Source organism: Gekko japonicus, unplaced genomic scaffold (assembly GCF_001447785.1).
Source record: "Gekko japonicus isolate JY-2015 unplaced genomic scaffold, Gekko_japonicus_V1.1 scaffold723, whole genome shotgun sequence".
Classification (NCBI taxonomy): Eukaryota; Metazoa; Chordata; class Lepidosauria; order Squamata; family Gekkonidae; genus Gekko; species Gekko japonicus.
This window is the reverse complement of record NW_015165850.1, coordinates 469,695-490,800: the sequence shown is the minus strand read 5'-3', so window position 1 is coordinate 490,800 and position 21,106 is coordinate 469,695. Positions and strand designations below refer to the sequence as shown.

The window sequence follows — 21,106 nt, the reverse complement described above, 5'->3', positions numbered from 1 at the left end:
AAATGCTTTAATTTCTGTTAATAAGGAAGCAAAACGTTTCAAAACCTTTCCTCTTGATAACCAACGCACCTTGTTATGCAGCAGAAGATCTTCATACTCACTCTCCATTTCAACTAAAAATTCTTTAAATTGGCGATGATTAAGAGCTTTAGCTATAATGGAGTTGATAATCTTAATCACCAATTCCATAACGTTGCAAATTTCTTCTGGAAATGTCTGCGCACAAAGCGCTTCTTGATGAATGATACAATGGTAAGTAAGTATCTCGTGATTAATTTTTTCTTTCAAAATAGCAACAAAACCTTTTTTTGCGGCGGTCATACTTTTTGCCCCGTCTGTTGAAATTGAGACAATTTTATCAAGTGGAATATGATGTTTTTCAATGCACTCAATTACAGCGTTTGCTATATCCTCTCCACGTGTTTGACCTTTGAGTGGCAATAATCCTAACAGTTCTTCTTTAGGACCTATAGATGAAATAAATCGTACAAACAGTGAAACTTGCGCTGTATCATTTATGTCACAAGACTCGTCAACTGCTATTGATAAAGCTGAAACCAATTTAATATCTTTGACTTGCTGGTCGGTTATATTCGAAGACATTTTGACTGTTCTATCTTTCACTGTTTTAGCAGACAATGGTAACTCTTTAATTTTTTTCAGAATATCTGCTTTGTTCTTAAAATCCCGAAATAGCTCTTCGGATGCATTTATAAAACAAGTTTTTATGTATTCGCTGTCTGTATATGGTTTTCCTCTCTTAGCAATCTCTTGACTAACCACAAAACTTGCAATGTTAACGTTGTTGGAAGATTGCATCCAGTAATTAAATACAGAACTTGATTTTTCTTGACTCTTCTGAAGTTCCTCAACTGCTTTCTTCCTTGCATCACCGACAGGATATTTAGTGCTAAATGACACATGTTTAGTTGTAAAGTGTCTCTCCAAATTTGATTTCTTGTTATGCGCCAATTTTTCCTGACAAATAAGACAGGTCGGAAGGCCATTTGAGTTTTGAATAAACGCAAAAGTCTCAGTCCATTCAACTTTAAATTCACCGTTTTCGTCTTCCGTTTTTCTTTGCTTCTTCTTTGTCGCCATGTCAAACAGGGCACCTAAAAAAAGTTTCATTTTATAATAAAGCCACCAACACAAAATAATTGCAATTCTTAAATTGATGCTTCGAGTAGGTACTTTTGTCACCCGCGGCAATTTGCGGACGCTACTAACACTAACCACTGCACAATGAGACTGCTGACTGACTGGCACACACTAGAGAGCATCAATATGTATGGCCTCGCTGGAAAAGATTCAAGGTTCTTAGCTAGCAGCTAGCATTCTGTTCCCAACTGCAGCCTTCCAGAGGCCTCTGGAAGCTCAAAGAGCTGTTTGCCCTCCCCCATTCTCTCAACAGCATTTCATATTAAGAGGTTCAGTGTCCCTGAATGCAAGCTTGATTAAGTTCACAATATATTTCATCTCTATGGGTTCCCCCCCCCAAACTTCCCACCCACATCTTGTGGCAGTGGCTTTCACAAGTTAAATGGGCAAGGGGGGTGCAGTTTTCAGAGGCCGGCAACTATAATCCTTCCTACCCAGCTCAGCTGTTTCAAGCACGCAACACCGAAAGCAAAGTCGACAAAAAGTGGCCACTCAAAGTTCCCTGTAAGCTGAGTTAGTGTGGGCTACCTCACAGTTTTTTAGCCTCCAGCTCACACATTTTTGTCTTAGCTCAGGAAGGATGGCTCCAGAGCAAACTCATTTATGCAGTAGTAGCCAAATCGCTCACTCACAGCTTCCATGCCTCCGGTCCAGGGAGGAGGAAGCCGATGCACAGGACAAAGCAAGGCTGGCTAATTGCTGCTGGAACATGTGCAGCCTGCCTTGATTCACACCGCAAGCCAAAGAGAGCCAGCCAGTGTTTTAAGGGGCTCAGGGGAGACAGGCAATGCTAATCCCCCTTGGAAGGATTGTGTTTGTTATGACAAGAATAAAACCTCCTCCTCCTCCAAGGAGCTCTGCCACCCTTCCTCACAGATCCTTTTTTTCATAGATGGTCCTCATGACTCTTGCTCATCTCCCCCACCCCTCCCATGAGTGGCTCTGTGGGCAGAGGGCCTGTCTCAGGCAGATATAGGGGCACTGTGAAAGACCAGCCCAATGTCCATCTGGAAGGGAGGAGCCATTTCTCTCTTATTTATTTATAGCCCTCCATTCACCCCCCCCCAGAGACCCCAAACGGCTTACATCATTCTCCACTTTATCCTCACAACAACCCTGTGAGGTAGGTTAGGCTGAGAAAGTGTGACTGGTCGAAGACTTCCATGGCAGAATGGGGGATTCCAACTGGGATTTCTCAGATCTTAGTCCAGCACTTTAACCACCACCACCACACTAGGCTGGCTCTCCTCCTGTCTTCTCCATACTCTCTCTTCTGACCCTGGCAATTGCTCTGCTTGCTTCTTCCTCTCCCGCCAGGTCAGCCTGTAAGCTCCTGGGGGCAGAGGCCAGAGCAGACCCCTTGGGCGTGCAAAGGCTCTCTCCCTCTGCCATGCCGGTTGACAGCCACGTGGGCATGTGGATTTTTTCCCCGGGGCGGGGGGGGGGGGGTCCCCGGGGGGGGGGGGGGGCGCTGGAGGCGGCTTGAAGCGGAGGGGCCAAATCCCTTCCTCTCCCCTCCCCGCCAATAACAGGAATGCAATTGTCCCCGGGGGAGGAAGCCGACTTACCCTCCTGCTCCTCGTTCTGCAGCAGAATGAGGCTGAGCAGATGGCAGCCGGAAGAAGGGGGCGGGGCTTCGCCATGTGACTCTCTCCCAGAGCGATCTACCGGCACGAGGCCTGGCCAGGGCGGGGGAGGGAGGCCCAGTGCCTACAAGAGCCACACTCAAGGGGCCAAAGAGCCGCATGTGGCTCGCGAGCCGCAGTTTGCTGACCACCGGCCTAGAGCCCCAAATTCATGAGGATCAGGCAATCAACAAATGTAATAATAAAAACAAATCAACATATATGAATACAAACAATTACCCGATTCTTGCTCAGGAACATCACCATTACTATCTTCTCCCTCATCTTGGAACTTTTCAGTGTCAGTTTCTATCGGATCCTCAACATTTCCTTCTTCAGAGTCATCATCATCATCATCATCATCATCATCGTCGTCGTCATCGTCTTCCTCACTGTCTGAATGTGGAGCAGCTTTTAATGTGGCCAGTAACTTCTGATACACAGAGACCTGTTCTGAATCACTCTCTGCGTCGCTTTCTGAGCCAGATGGCTCAGAATTGTCAGACTAAAAATGGAAAAGAAAAATCTCTTACTTCACATATATAGCATATGAAGTGCCTCACACCAAGTCAGACCATTGGCACATTGAGCTTGCTATTCTTTGCAGCCACGCTCCCAACCCGAAATACTGCTACCTGAGATAATTGTAACTGGTGGAGCCAGGATTTGAACCATGGACCATGGATACAGACTAGGGATGGGCACAAACCCCCAAACGAACCCTGGTTCAAGCACAAACCAGGCCAGTTTGTGGTTCACAAACCAGGGGTTTGGGAGAACGTGTTTTTCATGGAGGTTCGTGAAGTTTGTGGGAGGCATGTTCTTGGAATCCAAAGGCATTTAAATGCCTTCACAACTTATTTCCCAGTCTGGTGGGCCACCTGGAAGTGAGCCTCGAAGGCATTTAAATGCCGCTGGAGCCCACCACCAGCCCACGGCCCCACCCAAATGAGCTCTGAAGACATTTAAATGCCTTTGGAGCTTACTTCTGGGTCTGGCCACCTGACCCTGGCTTTTTCCACAATGGGGACCCAGATCAGCATCTATCATTCTCCTCTCTTTCAATTTATCCTCACAACAACCCTGGGAGGTAGGTTAGGCAGAGTGTGTGTGATTGGCCCAAGGTCACCAAATGAACTTCCATAGCACAGGGGAGATTCAAACCTGGGTCTCCCAGATCCTAGTCTGAAACCTCTAACCACTACACCCCACTGGCTTTTGTGGAATGACTACTTTTGAACAGTAGCAAGCAGCTCAGCCTAGGTGTGTCATGCAAGGGAGCTTTCACATATGCTGCATAATGCATTTTCAATCCACTTTCAATGAACTGTTTGTAAGTGGATTTTGCCATTTCAAACAGTAAAATCCAGTGGCACAGTGGACTGAAAGTGTAGTGTGAAAGTGCCAGGTCAGGTAGTAGCAAACTGCCCAGTGGTTGCAGCTGGGCCTGGCCCCATGAGTCCTTCCTCAAAGGTCAAAACAGCCCTAGAAAGGGCCCTGCCCCTTCCCGTTTGCTAAAAAAAGCCAGAGAAGGGGCAGAAACCAAGGCTTGAAAGCTGACAATACAGTGCGGTTGCCTAGAAAAAGCCACTGAGGGGCATTTGTTTTTAAAAGGTACAAACTGGGGCTTTTTTCAGATTTGTAGAAAGATCTGTCTTGTCAGTTCAAGGCCCCAATCTCTTGATTTAAATACTTACAGATTTGGCCATGTTGAGACCCTACTTAGGAGTGCACTGAAAGCGCATTTTACAACATGTACTTTTCTCCTGTGAAAGTCCTGAATAGGTGCCAGAGAAGGTAAAGGGATGGATGAGGGCCAATAAACTGAAGCTCCATCCACCTGTTGGTCAATGGAGAAGCTGCTTGGGGACTGCAGAGTCAACCTATCCTAGAGGTAGTTGTGCTCCCCTGAACGAGCAGGTAACTAGCTCAGCATGCTACTGGATCCTGGCCTGCGGTTGGAGGTTCAAGTCTCCTTTGCAGCACATAGCATCTTTTATCAGTTCTAGCTGGTTCACCAGCTACAATCATTCTTCAAAAGCATGATCTGGCCATGGTGATCCATATTCTGATCACAACCAAGTTTGATTATTATAATACATTCTATGTAGGAATGCCTTTGAAAATGGTCCAGATGCTTCAATTGGTTCAAAATGGGTTGGCTAGGCTACTGTCACAGGTTGGCTACAGAGATCGTATCACTTCTGTGCTGAAAGATGTGCCCTGGTTACCCATCTGTTTCCTGGCACAATTCAAAGTGCTGGATCTTACCTTTAAGGCCCTAAACGGCTTGAGGCCAGCATACCTGGACAACCATCTCCTTCCATACTATCCAACCTGCCAGTTAAAATATGCTTCTCAAGCCCTATTCTCTGTGCCCCTGCCTTTAGAGGCAAGGCAGGTGATGACTAGAGACAAGCACTTTCTACAGCAGCACCCTGCCTAGAGCTTTAAAGTTGCGGAAAAACAATTCCCCCATACCCCTCTTTTGAGAAATAAATTAAAATTTGGGGAATAATTAATATATATGCAACACGTACTGTCTTATCAAACCTAAACTATTTTTTTTTGCTTTAGCAACATAACATGCATCATTTATAAGTTATTAGACATATAAAGTTGCAATATCTGACATATTTATGAAATTTAAAAGTGATAAACGCCTTAGCTTTTTGCAAGCAAAACTGCAAATATCCCCAATAGTTGAGAGAAAAATGCAAGCTCGTGTACCTTACGCTAACTTAACAAAAATTAAGGTACATGTGCTATCTGAAAACCAGAAAAAACCAAGAGTTAAAAACATAAAATACAAGTTTTGTAGCAAATAACATAAAATATATTATTGAACTACAATTATTAAGCTATGAATACAGCTGAATTTACAATAAATTGACTCTTAGCTTTCAGTAATTGTATATGCATAGCTGTATGTAGTTCCAGCTAGATGCCGTTTTCTTCCTTCTCTAGCTACTGGGTATAGCTAGCTCAGTTCTCAACGAAACTTTCAGAGTTTTCCTCAGAGGCTTTGGTGCAGTTTCTGCCCCACCTCATTCTGATCTATTTTCCCTCCAGCAAGGTAGGGCAATAAGCTACTTATTCCCAACTCTGTGGGTGTATGTGTCACTGTGGTTTGAGGAAGAGGTGAAAAGGGCAACCCAAGGGAAGAGTCAGGTCAAAAAGACAACAGAAGGCATGCAACAGTTGAGAAGTGATGAAAGCCCTGGATGCTTCCATCATGAAGGTTAGGTATCCTTCTGGGACCTAGGGGAAGAAATGCATCTTGGATTTAAGAGCTGCATATGTCTACAGCATGCCCACCTTATCTTTAAAAGCACTTCGTTCACTCTAAAAAAGAAAACAGTTCTTTCAGTACTACCCAACATTTCCAATTTTCCCACTGGAAAAACTGGAAAAAGGCCTCCATAAAAAAGGGGGAGGGGAATGTGTTTGTTTAAAAAAATTCCCATTTATCCTCTGGGCCTTCCCATCTCCAGCCTTGCTGCCAAAAGCCCCTCCCCTACCCCTTATCTGGAATTTTAATGAGCAGCTTTATTTTACCAGCCTTTGGAATGGTATGTTTTTCTTTTATGGATAGTTTTAATGCTGTTTATGTCTAATGGCTTGATTTGATATTGTTTTACTTGTAAGCCACCTTGAGCTGGGTGGCTTATTAGAAACATAATAAATAAATAATGCCCAGCTGTATAACAGAAAAGGGTGATCGAGAGTCAGGTAGTGCCAGCTATCCCAAACTGCCTCTGGCCTTTTAAATGTTCAAGTTTTCCTTGGGAGCCCTGAGTGCTAGAAAAACATCATCTGAAGAGGACAAGGGGAACCCTGAAATCTTCTGGATGTCGAGTTCTGTGCGAAATGCCAGATAATGTATTGTGCAGCCACTGGACATGTATCAACTTTTCTTATGTATGTATGTTTCGTATGTAGCAACCCAAAAGGGATACTGTATTCAGGGTGAAATCCTGTTCAAGGGGAAATTGAGGACAGACAGCCTTTTTAAAAATACCATTATACAGAATTATTTATTTACTTCATGTATACGTTGCCTTTCTCCCCAATGGGGACCCAAAGTGGCTTACACCAGAATTAGCCGCATCCAGTGCAAAGGTGTTTCCCATTCACTTGCAAATAAATATCGAAAGGGATCTAAATAAAGACAGAAACACCCTCTTACCAGTTCACAAATCTGAGTTGGTTCTTCTTTCGTAGAAACCCTGAAAAGAAATCATTTACATTAATTCATCCTTACCATCCAATGAACAGTTTGCAGAGATAAAGTAAATCATTGGGCATGAAGACTTCTCTCAAAAAGCAATCACAAAAACAAAACCAGTACCTGGAGTGCATGTGGGCTAATAACCTGCAGCTAAATCCTGACAAGACAGAACTGCTATGAAGGTCTCACCCAGGATTTAAGGTATCACCCATTCTAGATGGGGCTATCCCGCCTTGAAGGAATAGGTCTGTAATCGGGGGGCAGGTCATGGACCTGGGCCTCCTCCTGCTGAATAAGCAGGTGGCAGTTCTGCCAAGAATGCCTTTTATCAGCTTCAACTGGTTAGCCAGCTGAAGCCTTTCCTGGGCAGATTACTGCAATATGTTCTATGTGGGGCTGCCTTTGAAAAGTGTTCAGAAACGTCAATTGGTACAGAAAGCTAAAGCCAGGATGCTGGCTGGAGTGGGTTGTAGGAGCCATATCACTCCAGTCTTCGCCCATCTACACTGGCTCCCAGTTTGTTTCCAGGCACAATTCAGGGTGCTGGTCTTGACCTTCAAAGCCCTATATAGCTTGCGACCAACATGCCTGAAGGACTGCCTACTCCCTTATGAACCTGCCTGACTGTTGTGGTAATCTTCAGAAGCCTTTGCCTTCTGAAATCAGGCAGGTGGCAACCCAAGAGAGGGCCTACATGGTCATGGCACCAAAGCTCTGGAACCCTCTCCCCAGGGAGATTCATCTGCCCCTTTTATTGACAGCTTCCACCAGCAGGTGAAGACTTTTGTGTTTCATTTGGCATTCCTTCAATGACCCCTCCTTCCTAACCAGTGTTTTTATGTTTTGTATGTATTTTAACTTTTTTAAGTCTGTTTTTAAATCATTTTAATGATGTATGTTTTGCGGGGGGCTGATTTCAATTGTTTTAAAATGTGATTTTATCACATATGTTTTATATTGCTGGCTACCTTGGTGGCCCTTGTAAGGGCAGAAAGGCATGATAAAATTTTGTAAATAAATAACTAAAACATAGAGCATCTTTTAAGCATTGGAGGGGACCTTGTCATAAGAAGGGGATGTTACTGGACATCACTACTCCTGATGTCCTGATTAGAGCCTAACAGACGTCCGTGCCTTAAACCAGGAAGAAAAGAAATGAATATTAAAATGCAGGGCACATGTGGATATATACCAGTTAACTCTGACACAGCAGTCATCTGCAAAGTTTCTGCAATCTTAACCAACTAGTTTCAATAGTAGCTCTTTACACTATTGTACTATAAATTAACACGCTATTTAACACACTTCTCACTAAGCAGGGACAAGAAATAAATTTAGCACACAGAAAATCCTTGGGCTGGTCCTCCCCAAGCTATTCAAACGGCACAGCTAAAAACTTCTTCCAGATCCTATCCGCAAACAGCGATTATCTCCAGGAGCAAAGCATGTCTTAGGAAATCCGGCTGAGAGAGATGCCACGGCGAATCCGTAAAAGGCAGTTACCCTAAGAGGAGAGACGTCCTCGCTCCCGTCGGCAAACAAACCTTTCAACAGGAGAAGGACTCAGAAGCCCTTACAAACTCACCGATCATAGAAAGGATGCTCCTCCCCGAAATCCTTGAGATGCTTCTTTTGCTTCTTACTCAAATTGCTGATCATTTGCTGGCATTGCTGTCGAGCTTTCCTCTTCCCCATGTTCTCCCGCTTCCTCTTTCAGGACCCACGTGAAACTCCAGTCCTATCACTTTACGATCGGAAGCTCGCCTCTTTTCTCTATTTTACGACACTGGGCGGGGTTTCACGCTATTTCTGGAGAAAGGAAGAGGTTCCGACGGCGTATGTCTGTTAGCATAGCCTCGTGTCGTAAACCCACCAACGTTCATATTGCATAGTGTTATTGGCTGTAAAATCTTTCATTTCCCTCCCAAATATACGCTTAAAACAATTACTTTTATAGATTAGCATTAAAATACATTATTTTTAGAAGGTTATATTGAGAAATACTTCCGCTTTCGTAGCTGCGAATAGTATTGGTCCAGGTTGAATGCTTTGAACGAATTGTCAGGAAAATAACCGATCAAGGATGAAAATCCTATCTACAAGTATAGGATTTTGTATGACAGCTAACCTGTTTGACCTCAGTGGGATTTACTTTGACTAAATATGCATAGGATTTGGCTTTAATAAGACTTGGAGATGGCAAGAGGCAGTGTGGTGCAATGATTAACAGTGCAATCCTATACAGAGTTTCTCCAATCTAAGTCCATCAATGGGTTTAAACTGGAGTAAGAGGCTCAATTTCAAATCCCTGCTCCATGGGTGATTTGGGACCAGTCGCACTTTAAACCTATTAGCCTAATCAACCAACCAACCAACCAGGGGTTAAAAGAAAAAAATACCCCTGCGGCTCGCCCAGAACTCCTTGTTCAAAGAGCAGAATAAAAATGTAATAAAATAAAGTTGGGAGACTTTCTAACTATGGCGGATTCTGCATTGGCTTTTTCCTCCGTTGTTGATACAGAAACTGCCCTCTGCATTGCATGCTGCTTTCACTTCCTTTGATCATCGGAATTTATGGTATCGTCGGATTTTTATGGCCGTTCAGGGGTTACTTTGAAGTCAGTATGGTTGAGCTGCACTTTTTCCTCCCAGTTGAAAAAATGTGGAGTGAATGCTAGATGTGGAATTGCCCTATCTCAACTGCTATCATTATATTGGGATGCTACAATAAGTACTTGAAACATAAGAACGTAAGAGAAGCCAATGTTGGATAAGGCCAGTGGCCCATCCAGTCCAACACTTTGTCTCACAGTGGCCAAAAGTACCAGGTGCCATCAGAAGTGGGCCCAGGACATTAGAAGCCCTCCCACTGTTGCCCCCCCCCCCAAGCACCAAGAATACAGCGCATCACTTGCCCCAGACTGAGAGTTCCTATCTATACCTTTTGGCTAATAGCCACAAATGGACCTTCATAAACGTATCTAATTCCCTCTTGAAGCCATCCTTGCTTGTAGCTGCCACCACCTCCTGTGGCAGTGAATTCCATGTGTTAATCACTCTTTGGGTGAAGAAGTACTTCCTTTTATCCATTCTAACTCGACTGCTCAGCAATTTCATTGAGTGCCCACGAATTATTGTATTGTGAGAAGGGGGGGGAAGTACTTCTTTCTCTACCTGCTCTATCCCATGCATAATCTTGTAAACCTCGATCATGTCATCCCTCAGTTGTTGTTTCTCCAAGCTAAAGAGCCCCAAGTGCTTTAACCTTTCTTCATAGGGAAAGTGTTCCAACCCTTTTATCATTCGAGTTGCCCTTTTCTGCACTTTCCCCAATGCTATAAAACCCTGATGGCTACGGAGGAAGGCTTCCCCTGCCTTGGGATCCTTTCTCTCCCTTGAACTTTGTACTCTAATTGTCCCTAGGCTTCGTTTGAGAATATAGGGTGTAAACAGTCTTTGGGACCAATGCTATAATATCCTTTTTGAAGTGTGGTGACCAGAACTGTACACAGTATTCCAAATGAGGTTGCACCATTGATTTATACAGGGGCATTATGATACTGGCTGATTTGTTTTCAATTCCCTTCCTAATGATCCCCAGCATAGCGTTGGCCTTTTTTATTGCAGTTGCACACTGTCTAGACATTTTCAATGAGTTATCTACTACAACTCCAAGATCCCTCTCTTGGACAGTCTCTCCCCATCAATGTGCATTTATAGTTAGGATTTTTGGCCCCAGTGTGCATCACTTTGCACTTGGCCACACTGAAACCCATTTGTCACATTGGCGCCCACTCACCCATCCTCGATAGATCCCTTTGGAGTGGCTCACAATCCTCCCTGGTTCTCACCACCCTGAACAATTTTGTGTCATCTGCAAATTTAGCCACTTCACTGCTTACTCCCAACTCCAAATCATTAATGAACAAGTTAAAAAGCATCAGGCCCAGTACTGATCCCTACAGTACCCCACTGCTTACCACCCTCCACTGAGAAAATTGCCCATTTATACTCACTCTCTGTTTCCTATTATTTAGCCAGTTTTTGACCCACAAAAGGACTTGTCCTTTTATCCAGTGACTATTGAGCTTACTTAGGACCCTTTGATGAGGAACTTTATCAAAAGCTTTCTGGAAGTCAATGTAAACAACATCTATTAGGTCCCTCTGGTCCACATATTTGTTCACTCCTTCAAAGTACACTAACAGGTTAGTGAGACAAGATCTTCCCTTACAGAACCCATGCTGAGTCTGCCTCAATAGTTTTTGTTCATCAATGTGCCTACTAATTTTTTCCTTAATAATGGTTTCCACCAGCTTACCCGGTATTGATGTCAGACTGACTAGCCTGTAATTTCCCACATCTCCTCTGGAACCCTTTTTAAAGATGGGAGTGACATTAGCTACCTTCCAGTCCTCAGGAATGGAGGCACTTTGCTGGCACATCACATGTGAGAGGGGATGGAAACGGTACTCTAGATTACTAGACTACTAAGAGTAGACTAGAAGGAGAGTGGCTGTTGATTATTATCTTTTATATATGTAACATTTCAAAAATCGTGGAGCCTTGAGATTTCTTTTATTACTTTCAAATGTTTGTGATTAAATGATCTGGTTAATTACAGAAGACATTCAACAAACCTTATTCATCTTTACCCAGAAGTATCTGAAAGTGACCTGTGACATAATTAAATATTAGAACGAAGTTTGAGTCCAGTGGCACTTTTAAGACTAAGAGTTTTATTCAAAGTAGGGCTTTTGTGTGCACACACACTTCCTCAGATAACAGTGAAATGGAACTTGCTTAACCTCTGCTTATATGTATGGACTGCTAAATTCCATTTCACTGTTATTTGAGGAAGTGTGTGTGCACACGAAAACTTACACCTTGGATAAAACTTTATTGGCCTTAAAGGTGCCACTGGACTCAAACTTTGTTCTACTGCTTCAGACCAACACAGCTACCCACCTGGATCTATAATTTGAAGTACAACTGCGCTTTTGTTCTATTTTAGTCAGAAACATGCCCCAGGGAGCTCTGTGGGACTTGAAGACGGGCAAGTCAGAAGGACGTTGTTAACCCTGAAGAAGTACAGAGACCCTTTCTTCAGATGCAATGAGACCTTGCATAATGAAGATTTACTCATTTCATGTGAAAAAGCGGGCTGTGGTCCACGGAAATGTATGTGGAAACAAAGTATTGTTAGTCTTTAAAGCGCCACAAGACTGCTATTTTAAGCTACTCTGGGCGGGATCCGCATAGCCATTCCCTACATCTCTAGGGCCAAAGAACCCCCTCGCCCTCCCTCTTCCGCAGAGCCTGGTGTTAAATCCAGGGCGCAGTGGGCGGGGCCAGAGGGAGGGCTGGCGGCGGTGGCGTCTAGAGAGAGGTAAGCACGTCCATTGAGGGCGTGGGTTGTAGTTCTCTCTGTGACCTTCTCGGGCGCCATTTTCAGCGCGTTTTGTTTGTGGGCTGAACCCGAGAAGGGGGGGAAGTTCGCTTTCTCCTCCCACCTTTCAACTGGGCTGGGGCTGGCGTTCGCTGCACACCGCGCTTGCCCGAGCGGTGATGGTAAGTGCTGTCTTGTCCCGTGGTGGTTTGTTTTTTTAAATTGTTCTCTGTTTGCCACGTAAGGACTGGCTCAGACTAAAAGGTCCCCCTAGTCCAGCCTTCTGTCTCCAGTGCTGGTCAGCTTCTGGATGTTCGTGAAAGCGGTGGTTTGCCCTTATCTCTTCCCCCACCCGGCGGTATACTGCCTCGGAACGTGGAGGTCCCACGAGTGCCGAATAAGAGAAGGGGAATCCCTCTTCCACTTTCAGCCCTGACTGTGAAATGCTGTCATCGTCCCCAACAGGGGTTTGACTAGGAGTATTTAAAAGCATGAGAGCCCTTCGCAGCCCTACCCTCATTGCCCACAGATTATCCAGTCAGGCAGTTATCGTGAGAATATTCCTCCCATTGTATGCGGATATAAACCAACGTTATTTCTTTTGCGTGACAAAGGAGCGCGCGCTGTCCTCCGCCTCCCCCTCCGCTTGTCACTTATTCTGGGGTAGCCTGGAAAAGCGGCGAGCTCCAAATTCTGCTGTGCTTCCGTTTCTTCTCTGACACGCTCATTGGGAGAGGTTCCCTCTTGGGCTGTTGCCTCCTGTCGCTGGCAGTTTATGCCGGAATTTCAGGAGTGGCCGGTTAGTCGTTGATCGTTGAACACCAAGATCACGCTCGTATTCCCAGTTAATTGATCTGCTCACCGTAGGTCACAGAATGTAGCAGGAATTCAACCAGGGCCGGGGAGGCTTTCCCCCGTTTTGAATAAATCACGAACGAGGGTGCTGAGGAGACTACTATTCCCAGATTTAGGTACAACCCATGGCACACACGGATTGGAGCTCCCCACTTTATCATTAAGAATGCATTCCTTTTACCAGTCTTCACGCACTTTGACTTCAGTTGTTTAAAAGCTGCTAAAAGCATAGTATAGTAGGTAGGCTGGAACATGTGAGAAAGTGAGGCTTGCTCTCATTATTGTTTTGGGGGCATGAATTACTAGCATCTTATTAGGCATAAAACTGTTGCAGTAGAAAACAAAAATAGTTCCGTCAAAATGTAAGTGCTGAACTGAAAGCATCAGTTGCCTTAATAACGGTCTCTTATTCCTTGCTAAACAGTTCTTACAGAATGCAGTCTCGTATTCGAATGATTTATACAAATCTCCACTGTTGTGGGATATGATTTTGGAGTAACTGTAAAGTTGGTGGGTTCAGTTGGGTAGCCGTGTTGATCTGAAGCAGCAGAGCAAAATTTGAGTCCAGTGGCACCTTTAAAACCAACAAAGTCTAATTCTGGGTATAAGCTTTTGTGTGCATGCACACTTCTTCAGATACATGGGGTGATTTCCCACAAGCGCTGCTCTGCGCTCACTCTTCCCTTTGCCCTGATGGTACGTGTCAATTTCACACAAGCTGCTGTGCAGCCGCATTTTGCCCCGCAGCTGTGCACGATTTTCCTCGAGTCTACTCAATCCTGTTTTTTGAAGATTGAGTAGATGCGGGGAAAATCACGTGAAGCTGCGGGGCAAAATGCAGCCGCGCAGCAGCTTGTGTGAAATTGACACGTACCATCGGGGCAAAAGGGAGGAGTGAGCGTGGAACAGCGCTTGTGGGAAATCTCCCATGGAAACAGAAGTCACCAACTATTACATGTAGGTGGAGGGTGTTGCCAGAAAGGGCTAATTAGAGTCAAGATGCATAAGTAACTGAGCAACAAATATAGCTAAGATTGGATTAAGGCAATTAGTGAGACCTGTGAATAACAGGAACAGGAATAGCTTGCAACATAATAAAAGAGTTTACAAGCAGATGTCAGAACAGAATGATATTAGCAATGTGTAGTGTGATAAGAAACCAATATCTCTGTTAAGCCCTGGGGGTTCCATTGTCTTTAGAGGTGTAATAATTTGTAATTCAGTAATATCCCATTCTAGTCTGTTTCTGAAATTCCTTTGCAATAAAACAGCTGCTTTGAGGTCCTCCATTGAATGTCTTGGAAGGTTGAAGTGTTCTCCTACGGGTTTCTCAGTTTTGTGATTCTTGATGTCAGATTTGTGTCCATTTGGGGGGGTGGCGATGTCGAGCACCATGACGGTCGCTTAATTTGAAGGCTCCGTCTCTCCCCTCTCTAAGATCAGCTCTACAAACCTGAAAAATCTACAAACCCACCGAGGAATGGGTAAGAATAACGTCCCTAAACATACATCACCTAAAGCAGCCATAAAATCATCAAAAAACTTCTTTAATCCAAAAAAATCTAAACCATGCCCAGAAAACTTTGGAGAGGCTTCTCCTAAAATGGCGGCTAATCAGTCACAAACTGAGGCCTCCGGATCCTCAGCCAAAAAGCCAGACCTCCCTCTCTTACTGGAGAGAATGGAACAGAGACTTTCTGCTACACTAGTGGACATTCAAGCCACACTTGCCAAAACTGCAAGCACGGCTGAATCGGCGTTAAATATGTCCACATTACTGAAAGAGGACGTTAAAGAATTGCAAGCGTGGGAAACAAATCATAGTAATCGTATACTCACCATTGAGACACAAATGAGACAATGAAACCTAAAATTCCGCGGGATTCCGGAGGGGGAGGAAGAAAATCTTGATCTAATTTGTTTTACTGCAACGTGGTTGGCTTATGCTTTCAATTTGGCCAAATATTCTAAAAAGTGTATTGATTGGGTCCCTTGGCTAACCCGAGGAGAAAGGGTCCGAGAGACATTTTAGTGCAATTTGCCAATGGGAGGACGTGGCAGGGAATTTTAAAAGAAGCGGCTGAAAAGGGTCACCTCTTATATAAAGATTGCCAAATCCAAGTCTATCCCGATGTTCTGCAAGAGGCGTTAAAAATCCGGAAAGCTCTGAAAGGGACCACGTGTTGCCTACAACAAGCCAATGTAAGATATCGCTGGTTGGCATCTGGAGGCCTTCAAGTGTCCCATCGCGGCTCCACCCTGCAGGCGATAGATGAGGACTCGGGCTTGGCCCTGCTAGAAGCTTTACAGATTTTGGAGCCTATGGACACCAGCGGAAAATCGATGAAACGGTGGCTAGAATCACCAGACTCACCGACACACAACCCAAGAACAAACTCCCGGGCCGAGACGCTTCGAAGTAAAAAGAGCTACAGGCAGTTCTTTGTTCTCAGGGTGGGGGGATATGTAGCCGCTTTGTTTGTACAATAGTTTATAGTTAACTGCTTAGATTTAGGTTGTTATACAAATAGATTTATTTAGCTTAGCATTCATAAGAGTTTGTATTAAAATATGTTTAAATAATGAGAGAGGGGAGGGGGGGAGAGTTGAGGTTTAGCCCCAGTAAATTGAAACTGTTTGTGGGTTCTTGCCCTTTAAGGAGTACGATTGAGTCCCAAGTCGGTTCACAGGTTCACTGTTTTCGCGCCAAGAATTTTGCGCACAGTTACGCTAACTACGCTTAGGAGTTTGACATTGCCAACTCGATAACTCTGCTGTTAATATTTACTTACACTAGAATCTATACTTACGCTTTCTACTTACTATCAGAAGACTATACTACGTATTCTCCTTAAGCTAAGAAAAAAGAGTATAGGAAAGACGAGAACAGTAACACTATTAGCGTAAGCATTCCTTTATAGGATATTTAACTAAAACAAACCTTTTTTCTCTTTTCGTTTCTTGCTTTTATTTTTTATCATAATAACTGTTTCCTTTGTTGTTATCTAAAACTCTGTATGCAGTGGAGAAACCACTTGACAGATAAACATTCAAACTATCCACGTTGCTTGCACTCTACCTTATCAACTGTATACTGATAAAAACTGCATAGATTGCTTTTGCTCTGACTGAAAGTTTTGATATTTGACTGTGGAAATAATAAATTAGATCTTTTTATAATTAAAAAAGATTTGTGTCCATTTATCCTTTGGTGTAGGGCTTGACCTGTTTGCCCTATGCAGAGAACAGAAAGACATTGTCAGTATTTAATGGCATATACAATGTTAAAAGATGAGCAAGCAAATGAGCTTGATTTTGATAGGTCCAGTAATTGTGTTCTTTGGGTGCATGCGGCAGCAAAGTTGGCATCTGGGTTTATTGCAAGCTCTAGTACCAGTGACCATTTCAAAGCAGGTGTTCATAGAATCATGGAATGTTAGAGCTGGAAGGGACCTTACAGGTCACCTAGTTCAGCCACCTGCACTCTGCAGGAGCATATCCGAAAGATAGCCCTACAACGTACCCAAAAGATGGTCGTCCAGCCTCCAGTTGAAAACGTCCAGCGAAGGAGCATCCACCACCTTCTGAGGCAGTCTGTTCCACTGCTCAACCACTCTTACAGTTAGGAAGTTTCTCCTGATATTTAGCCGATATTGACTCCCTTGTAATTTTCACTCATTAGATCTAGTCTTGCAATCCAGAGCAAGAGAGAATCGATCTTCTACATGACAGTCCTTCAAATATTTGAAGACTGCAATCATGTTCCCTCTAACCCAGGCTAAACATACCCAACTCTTTCAGCCTTTCCTCATAAGACTTGGATTCCAACCCTCTCACCATCCTGGTTGCCCTCTTCTGGACATGCTCGAGTTTGTCAACATCCTTCCTAAAGTGTGGTGCCCAAAACTGGACACAGTACTCCAGGTGAGGCCTGACCATAGCAGAATAGAGCGGAACTACCACCTCCCATGATCTGGACACAATGCTTCTGTTAATGCATCCTAAGATTGCATTAGCTTTCTTCGCAGTCACATCGCACTGCAGGCTCATGTTTAGCTTGTGATCAACCAGAACACCTCGATCCCTTTCACATGTGCTGCTGTCAAGCCAAGTCTCTCCCATTTTATATCTGTGCCTTAGATTTTTTTGTACCTAAGTGTAGGACTTTGCACTTCTCTCTATTGAAATTCATTTTATCTGTCTCACCCCACTGTTCTAGCCTATCTAGATCATTTTGAATCCTAACTGTCATCTTCAGAATTAGCAATCCCACCCAGCTTCGTGTCATCTGCAAATTTGATAAGCATCCCCTCTATGTCTTTCTCCAGGTCATTTATAAAAACATTGAACAACGCCGGGCCCAGGACCGAGCCCTGCGGCAATCCACTAGAGACTTCCCTCCATGTAGATGCAGAGCCATTTACGAGCACTCGTTGGGTACAATTTTTCAACCAACCATGAATCCATCCAACGGTTGCACCATCCAGCCCACATTTAACCATCTTATCCTCAAGGATATCATGAGAAACTTTGTCAAATGCTTTACTGAAATCTAGATACACTATGTCCATATGTCCACAGCATTGCCAGAGTCAACCAGTTTAGTAACTCTGTCAAAAAAGGAGATAAGGTTGGTCTGGCATGACTTATTCTTGATAAACCCATGCTGGCTATTACCAATTAACATTCAGGGTGTTCACAGACAGAGCGCTTAATAATCTACTGTAGAATTTTTCCAGGTATTGATGTCAAACTGACAGGCCTGTAGTTTCCCAAGTCCATCTTTTTTCCCTTCTTGAAGATCGTGACAACATTCCCTCTTCTCCAGTCTTCTGGCACAGCACCAGTACTCCAGGAAATCTCAAAGATTAGAGCCAGAGGCTCTAATTGTGTTATTGTGGGTGAGGAGTTGTTTAAGATGTTGGTGGATAAGACAAAAATTAATGGTATGGATAAGATGTTAGAACGTTACATAACGTGATTTAAAAAAATGCAATTTATAAAGTGACCTATGATCCACATAGGCTATATGTTGAAGAGAGTGGAGCTATTCTTCTTGACATGCCCAAAAGATTGTGTGGGACTCTGTCTTACATAGATCACCTGTTTTTTAATATTTAAAGCCCTGTATGCAAATGTGCTTGCCAATATTTAGGGGTGTTGTTTGAATTTGACCTCTGAAATGGCTTGTTTCACATTTAATAGCTATCTTTGTAGTGCCATTTTACTACCTCATATAACTCTTAAAAATCTAAAGTTTGTTCAAGAGTTGGTTTTTGAATTGTTCATAACCATCTTCAAGAAGGGCTGTCATATAGGATGGTGCAGAGTTGTTTTCTGTTGCCCTAGAAGGTTAGACCAAAACCAGTGGGTTGAAATTAAATCAGGGGTATTCAGCTGAACACTAGGAAGAACTTCCTGACTGTTAGAGTGGTTCCTCAGTGGAACAGGCTTCCTCAGGAAGTGGTGGGCTCTCCTTCTTTGGAGGTTTTCAAACACAGGCTAGATTGCCATCTGACAGCACTGCTGATTCTGTGAACTTAGGCAGATAATGAGAGGGAGGGCAGGAAGGGTTGCATCAGTGTGTAGTTCTTGTGGCCCTTTCTTACATGCCCACGGAAATGTTGATCGCCACTTTGGGGTCAGGAAATAATTTTTTTCCAGGCTACTTTGGCCAGGATCTTGGAGGTTTTTTGTCATCTTCTGGGCATGGAACAGGGGTCACTGGGGGTGGGGGGTGGGTATTTGTGAATTCCCTGCATTGTGCAGGAAGATGGACTAGAACTAGATGATCCTGGAAGTCCCTTCCAACTCTATGATTCTATGTAACATGTTATCTTTCAGTTGAATGTTTCTGGAAGCACACAGTTTGCACTAACAATGTATTTGATTGAGCTATGTAGGCAATAATACCTTGAGTAGCTTAACAATAGTTTGTGATGGATGTTACAATTTGAATGCTCAGGTTTCCATAGCACTCAGTAGCCTGCCTTCGTGCTCAGCCTATTATGTGAGAGTCATGTGATCTCTCTTCCCACTGACCTCAGATCTGCCTGTGTACATGCTAGTATATGAAAAAGGAAAGCTCTCTGCCATTTTGCTCACACAGTAAATTTTCTGAAAGTTTGTGATTATTTGGGGAATGTACTTTTCACAAAGTTGGTCTATCATTCATTCTAGCTACCTCTTTAGTGATGATCGATTCAAGACTATCTGTACTATTTGTATGAAACCACACTTGCACATTTCCATTGTAGGGTATAGATGAAAGGATAAGAATTTCTAACAGTCAGTTTATTGGATTGATGTTTTCAGTACATTTTATTGAAGAACCTTCAACATTACATTTAGGGGAATCAATTCATAAATCTGTATATCAAAACATAATTTGTTTCTTTTACAATAGATGGAAGAAGAAATCGAAGTTGCAGTGGAGAAGACAGAATCTGTCCCTGAAAATACAGACATTGCTGAAACTAAGAAAAAGTAAGGGACAATTTAAACCCCAAAGATTTTTAGAATCCTTTTAATAACTTTTAATAATGATGTGAGGTGTTTGAGTGAAGTTTCCAAGTAAGTCATTGGCAGTGTTAGGAATGGAGCTCAGGTTTCCCAGACACAGCACTGTAGTCCAGGGGTAGCTAATTATCTAAACCTATTGCTGTTTTTCTACAGGCAAATTCTATTTAGCAGTTTATTAGAAGGTGCCAGAGTACTTAGTTCTTAGGACAAAAGCAGCTGAATTTAATTTTCTTTTCTTATTTTCAGGGGGGCAAGAGGCCAAGGAAGAGGCCAAGGTGGCAAAGGATACGTTAGAGGGAAAATGCGAGGCAAGGCACTGAATGGTTTTGGGCCTGTAAGGTAATCCTTGATATTTAAAGCATGATCTGTTATTCTAGAACCAGATTCCTGGCAGCAGGTAGAATTACTCCACCAAAATAAAGGCATTGCAGTGACTTCAGGATAAGTGTCCTGATTAAAAAATACCCGCCCCCCAAAAAACAATCCTGTTGTTAAAATGTGCTTGTCATATTTTATCCCTTAAAGGGAACGTATGCACAAATCTGCTTCCCCTGTTGAAACAAATGGAGTAGTTCATGTTTGTACCGTATTTTGCTGTATGTCTGTATTCTATACTTTTAGAAAGTCACAAGTGGAGACCCGCAAGAAAGTTGTGGGATGGTTATCTCATTCATCACACCGTTGCTTCCTCTCCTCACCCCCTACCTCTCTCACACTATTTCTCCCCTCTGCCCCCTTTTCTTACTCTATTTCTCCCCCATGCATGTGACTTCTTCTCTCTTTCTTACCTGTCATCTTTCTCTTTGTTTTTCTGCCTTCCCACTTCATCAGTCTTTCTCTCTCTTTCTGCCCCCACCCCACCATTCTTTCTTTCTGCCCGCATCACTCTCCCAGCCTCCTGCCTGCTTCCTCCCCCACTCCGAGAGCAGCAGCAGCAGTGGTGGCAGTGCTCCTTGCCACCCACCTGGTTCCTTTCCCCCCACAGCAGCAGTGGCAGCAGTCTGGGAATCACAATGGATCTCCCAGCTACAGAGATCAATTCACCTTAGGGCTGCCAGCTCCAGGTTGAGAAATTCCTGGAGATTTGGGGGTGGAGCCTTGGGACAGTGAGGCTTGGGGTGGCAAGCAGCCTCAGCAGGGTATGATGCCATAGACTAAACCCTCGAAAACAGCCATTTTATCCAGGGGAACTGATCTCTGTCGCCTGGACAACAGTTGTAATTCTGGGTGATCTCCAGTCCTCACCTGGAGGCTGGCAATGGTGGTTCTCGTGGAGGAAATGGCTGGAGGGTGGAGTATATGACATTACACCAGTCCAAAGTT

At 43.7% G+C, this 21,106-nt stretch overlaps 2 protein-coding genes across 2 annotated transcripts in view; one reads left to right on the top strand and one right to left on the bottom strand.

Annotated features, from left to right (window-relative positions):
• Window positions 1-8,712, bottom strand: part of LOC107110330 (protein ZBED8-like) — a 25,040-nt gene extending 16,328 nt beyond the window's left edge. Inside the window, exons 1-4 of the mRNA XM_015411103.1 lie at window positions 8,603-8,712; window positions 6,976-7,015; window positions 3,027-3,291; window positions 70-1,115 (exon numbers count right to left, since the gene is read on the bottom strand). Of these exons, the coding sequence (XP_015266589.1) occupies window positions 70-1,115; window positions 3,027-3,291; window positions 6,976-7,015; window positions 8,603-8,712 (1,461 nt within the window). The remainder of the gene's footprint in view (window positions 1-69; window positions 1,116-3,026; window positions 3,292-6,975; window positions 7,016-8,602) is intronic.
• Window positions 8,713-12,493: 3,781 nt separating this feature from the next.
• LOC107110338 (formin-like protein 20) overlaps window positions 12,494-21,106 on the top strand; it is a 13,131-nt gene continuing 4,518 nt past the window's right edge. Inside the window, exons 1-3 of the mRNA XM_015411112.1 lie at window positions 12,494-12,588; window positions 19,668-19,747; window positions 20,030-20,122. Coding sequence (XP_015266598.1) covers window positions 12,586-12,588; window positions 19,668-19,747; window positions 20,030-20,122 — 176 coding nt within the window. The 5' untranslated portion in view covers window positions 12,494-12,585. The remainder of the gene's footprint in view (window positions 12,589-19,667; window positions 19,748-20,029; window positions 20,123-21,106) is intronic.